General features: G+C 58.7%; 1 protein-coding gene across 3 annotated transcripts in view; it reads right to left on the bottom strand.

The window, feature by feature from the left end:
• ERGIC1 (endoplasmic reticulum-golgi intermediate compartment 1) overlaps positions 1 to 4,699 on the bottom strand; it is a 62,582-nt gene that overhangs the window by 20,151 nt on the left and 37,732 nt on the right. For 2 of the 3 annotated variants that reach the window (XM_015565095.1, XM_015565094.1), the window contains 2 exons: positions 2,856 to 2,919; positions 2,500 to 2,622 (listed from right to left, as the gene is read on the bottom strand). In XM_015565095.1, the coding sequence (XP_015420581.1) occupies positions 2,500 to 2,622; positions 2,856 to 2,919 (187 nt within the window). The remainder of the gene's footprint in view (positions 1 to 2,499; positions 2,623 to 2,855; positions 2,920 to 4,699) is intronic. The other variant, XM_006765395.2, reaches the window with a different exon arrangement.

The raw sequence follows: 4,699 nt of genomic DNA, 5'->3' as shown, positions 1-4,699 counted from the left end.
GTAATGAAGGATCCCTGTGCCCTCTGGGACCCCCCGCCCCCCCATGGAAGGAGGCCACTTGGCCTCCACGGGACGCACTATGCGGGGCACCCATGCACGCACTCTGCGTCAAGCCTCTCTCCTCCCCTCAGCCTGGAACGCATCCCTCGCCCTTCCATCCTGCCTCCGGTTTCCTTCTGGGAACCTTCCCAACCACGGGGCCTGTGCCCACCTCTGTCCCCACCGCGCCTGGGGCCCACCAGCCGGGGCGCAGCCCGAGGGCCGAGGTGACGTCTCATTCATCTGTCCGGCTGCCCGGCACGTGGGAGACTCTAGCACACGCTCAGCGAATAAATGAAGCGGCTTCATTTCTCAGCCACTCGCCGAGGGCCGCCGCGGTCTGGCTTCACAGGAGCCAACAGGAGGTGGATGAAGCCCTACAGCCAGGGGTGGGCACGGGGTTTCCCTGCCCCTGTCCAGGCCGCAGGCCACACCTGCCGAGGCACCGACTGGCACCCTGGTTTCTATCTTTTTCCGAATCAGCGCCAAGATCCCGGAGGGGGCGGTCCGCAAGGCCGCGGGTGAAATCACTTGTTCACACATCTCGACTTGGGTCAAAGGGTTTGCGCATCTCCCTCCACAGTGGCTGGCCCCCGGCCCGTGCCCCAGGGGGTGCGCGAACGTCTCCCCCACTCACGGCACAGCCGCCCCATCTCAGCGGGGCACGTCTTTCCCATCTGCCCGCCTGGCAGGACTGAACCGGCCGTGCTGCTTCGAGTCTCAGTCCTCCGCTTTCTAGCGAACCCGGGCCTCACCCCACTGCCCGTGTGGTCTCTTCTGTGAACGCCTGTCCTCGCCCGTTTTTCTTTGGATCATTTAATTTTCTCTTACTGATTTGTAGGGATTCTTTATATGTCCATTCTTAAGCTTAGTCCTCCCTTGTATGTGCGGCAAATAGCTTTTCCCTGTCTGGTCCGCTGGGTCTGCTGTTTTAACTATGGCAGGCGCCCTTTGTGGACTAGAAGTTCAAGTTGTTTATGGAGTCGGGGAACAGAAAGGGCTGTTCTGAGGCGCAAAGAAACCCAGACGTCCGGCAGCCTCGTATCCACGTGGCTTTCTAGACCTGCAGAGCGTGTGAGTTCCCCGCAGCCCGGGGAGAGATGGGGTGTTATTCCTATTTTGTAGGTTGGGAGAGGAGGGCCCTTTGCCTCCTGGCACCCGCTCCTCCCTCCCGGGGACTGGCCCCAGATCTTCCCCTGGCAGTCTTTGTCCCTGGGGTCTGGGTGGGGCTGGCCAGCTGCAGGTTCCATTCATTCTCCAGGCCACAAGGGTGGCATGGGCCCTGAGCCAGGCCAACGACAGCGCTACCCGACCCAGGACTCGGGGCGGAGTCACTGAGAATGAGGCATTTCCTACTGGTAAATTCTGCTTGAAAACGAAGCCGGTGCAGAGGAACAGGGGTTGAAGGAAGGCCTATTGTAGACCTTGTTTATGCCTGGATCCAGCCACGCCTGAGGCCTACCAACCCCCTCAAACCAGCTCGCTGTGGGGCCCTGTCTCTTCTGTAGCTGAGTCAGAGCCAGAAATGCAAGTGCCAGGACTGGCCCCCTAACCCTGACTCCTTATTCAAAGTATGCAGCGGAGCAGAAGAAGCATACGGCCTCCAGGCCTCAGTTTCCCAATCTGTGAGGTGGGGATGATCACCCATCTGTTCACGTCAGCCGGCTCTGGCACCAAACACCTTGGGCCTCTTGGCGGAGGCAGGGCACCGTGACCCGCTGCTCCCCCGAGGACGTGGGGAACGAGAGCCCAGGAAACCGCATACTCGGCAATGAGGCTCAGAGAAGAATGACATCAGCTTGAAGCTGTCTCCATCGGCAGAGACGATGCCAAAGAAGAAAATAAAAAAGGGACAGGCAGGAAGGAAAGAAAAACCCTGATGCTATCAGCAGCTCTGGTTGGAAAACAGACGCAGGAAAGAAAACGCGTTAAGCCTTCACTGCAAAATGTACACAGAAAAGGATAAACCCTGCTCACAAGGACACCCATCAAAGTGAAAAACTGGAGGCAGCCACGAACATCGAATCGAGCCACACAAAGACCTGCATAAGCCGGCGGTTCTCAACCTGGGCCGCCCATTAGAATCACCTGGGGATCTTTTTAAAATCCTGATTTCTGGGCCCCATCCTCCGGAAATTCGGTTTCTTTGTTACTAACGATGAGGCCCAGAAGCCAGGATTTTAAAAAGACCCCCAGGTGATTCTAATGGGCAGCCGAAGTTGAGAACCACTGTCTTAAGCAATGAGCTGCATGGCACTCCCCGCTGGAAAACATTTTCTTGATGAACCACCGACGACACTGATGTGATTCTGATGACAGTTCTGCACATCATAGAGATCAAAGCCTCCTGGTGTATAGCCTGAGCCCCCAGTCCTGAGGGCTGTGCCCTGTTTCTTTAAGAACCAGGGGTGGCTCCAGGAGGAGGAGCCCCCCCACACCGCAGGCACCCCGCCCACTCACCGTGGTGATGAACCTGTACAGGGGCTGCCGTCTCTCTGTGTACTTGACCGTGATGGGGCTGAGGTCGTAGCGGAACCAGATGGCAGGGATGATGCGGCCTGTGTGGCTGTAGGCGACGTACTCCTGGGTGGAAGAAGAGACGGGGGCGGAGGGCATGAGTGCAGGCACACAAACCGCATCTCACGGTGGGTGGGGGGTAGATGCCAGGGGTTCCCCCTGCCACCCACGAGAATGGGCCTTTCTCCCTCTCTCTCCCAGGGAGCCAGATCCCCCGGCCCCTCCTCTCACACCCTTTCCCCAGAGCCTGTGCCCTCAGCCTTGGTCTGGACGGGCATCGTTGCTGGGGGCATTTTGACCTTGGCTGCCGGGAAACTGTCCATGTTTTGATCCCAGAAGCAGCGCCAGAATAAAAATAAGAATCTGAGAGCAGAAAGGGAAAAGGACAAGTGTGATTTGGGCTCCTTCGGAATGACGGCCTCTCTCCCACGTCCTGGGCCATGCAAAACCCATTCATTCATTCAAGTTTCCTAAGCGCCTCTCCTGGGTGCTGGCGCCATGCTGGTGGCTGGGGACCCCAAGGAAGTGAGCCCGCCCCATCCCCGGGGGGTCACCGTCTGGGAAAGGCAGATGTAACAATATGTGCAATCCTGCCACACCGCGCACACTGTGACCGAGGGAGATGGAGTCCTGCAGGGGACAAGTGACCAAGTCTCCCCAGGGCGTCTGGAAGGCTCAGTGAGGAGGGCACATCCTATGCCACACGTGACAGCCTGAGGAGTGTGTGCGTGTGACACAGAGAGGTGCGTCTGAGACCACGAGGGAAGAAGGAACACATGGAACTGGAAAGCCAGAGGGCTCAGCCCCACACCGGCCTCCCAGGAAGGCACCGCTGGGGCCGAAAGGATGCTAAGGGCCTGAGTGGGCCGTGCGCCCTCTCTGGTCTGGGTGCCTGGGATGCTGCAGCCCTCTGGGCTCCCCTCATTCATCTCCAACATCTGGAGACCAAGCTGAACCCCCAGGGCAGCCCCAACCCCAAACGCTGGGCCGGATCCCAGGCTTCTCCCGGGGATGAGCCTGAGACCTGCCCTCTCTGTTCACCATCCCCGATGGGCACAGCCCCACTCGCTCTCGGGGCAAGCTGGGGCCAAGGCCACGGAGGGAGCTGAGCAAGCTGTTCTGGGCGCTGGGCCCTGGCCAACGCCTCAGGGGAAGGAGCCTTGGGCAAAACAAGATCAGCTTTCTCCAGGGGAGCGGATGGGGCAGGGCGACTGTCTGGGTCATAGCCTGGGGCTGGGGGTCAGAGAGAAATAGTGAAAAAATAGCAGCATTGATCCAAAGCCTTATTCAATGCCTGGCTTTAAAGGCACTGCCTCGGTGGGCATCATTTTACAAATGAGTAAACTGAGGCACCAAGGGGTTATGAGACTCAGGGACTGAGCCAGGTCGGGACCGGCTGTCTCCTCCACGGCTCCCCGACTTCTGCCCAGACCGCCTCCGAGTTCTCCCAGCTGTCAGACGCTGTCAGCACCTGAGGGTGACAATGACACGCCCTCCGAGAAGCAGAGAATAGAAGGAACAGGCTTCCTTTTGGGGAGTTTCACCGGAACATCACCCCAGGCGGGTCAGCGCAGAGGGACCTCAGGACACCCAGAGAGGCAGGACGGCCCGGCCCGCAGCCTCCTGCCCCTTGTTCAGAAGGAATGGCGATAGGACCGGGAGGCCAGGCTCTGGAGCCCGAGGAGAAGCCGGTTCTAAACCCCACTTGGCTCCCTTGTAGCTTGACTACCTTTCTGTGTCTCAGTGGCCAAATCTGTAAAATGGGGACAATAATGGTCCGATGTCAGAGCTGTCAGGATGACTGAAAAAGATGGTGGAGGCGGAGAGCGTAGCAGAGCGTCCAACCCATTACAGGTGCTCAGTAAATGAGAGCCACTGCTCTATTATTATTATTACTAATTGAGCGAAACACTCTATCACGTACAAGGGGTTTGGGCAGCCCTGGACCAGATGAGAAAGGAGAATCCTGGTGGTAAAGGGGTCTGTGGGGGTCCTCAACCAATGAGCTTCAAGCATTTATGTCCCACTGGCAGGCAGCCAGTCCTCCCCGGGCAGCCTGAGGCCCTCGGCCTCAAACCAATGTTGGTCACCCCATCCCGCGGGCTCTGACCACGCCCTGCCTCCCCAAGGCCTGCCTGCTTCT

Source organism: Myotis davidii, unplaced genomic scaffold (genome assembly GCF_000327345.1).
Source record: "Myotis davidii unplaced genomic scaffold, ASM32734v1 scaffold399, whole genome shotgun sequence".
In the NCBI taxonomy this organism is placed as follows: Eukaryota; Metazoa; Chordata; class Mammalia; order Chiroptera; family Vespertilionidae; genus Myotis; species Myotis davidii.
The sequence above is the reverse complement of the archived record's forward strand: the minus strand, read 5'-3'. Positions and strand labels throughout refer to the sequence as shown.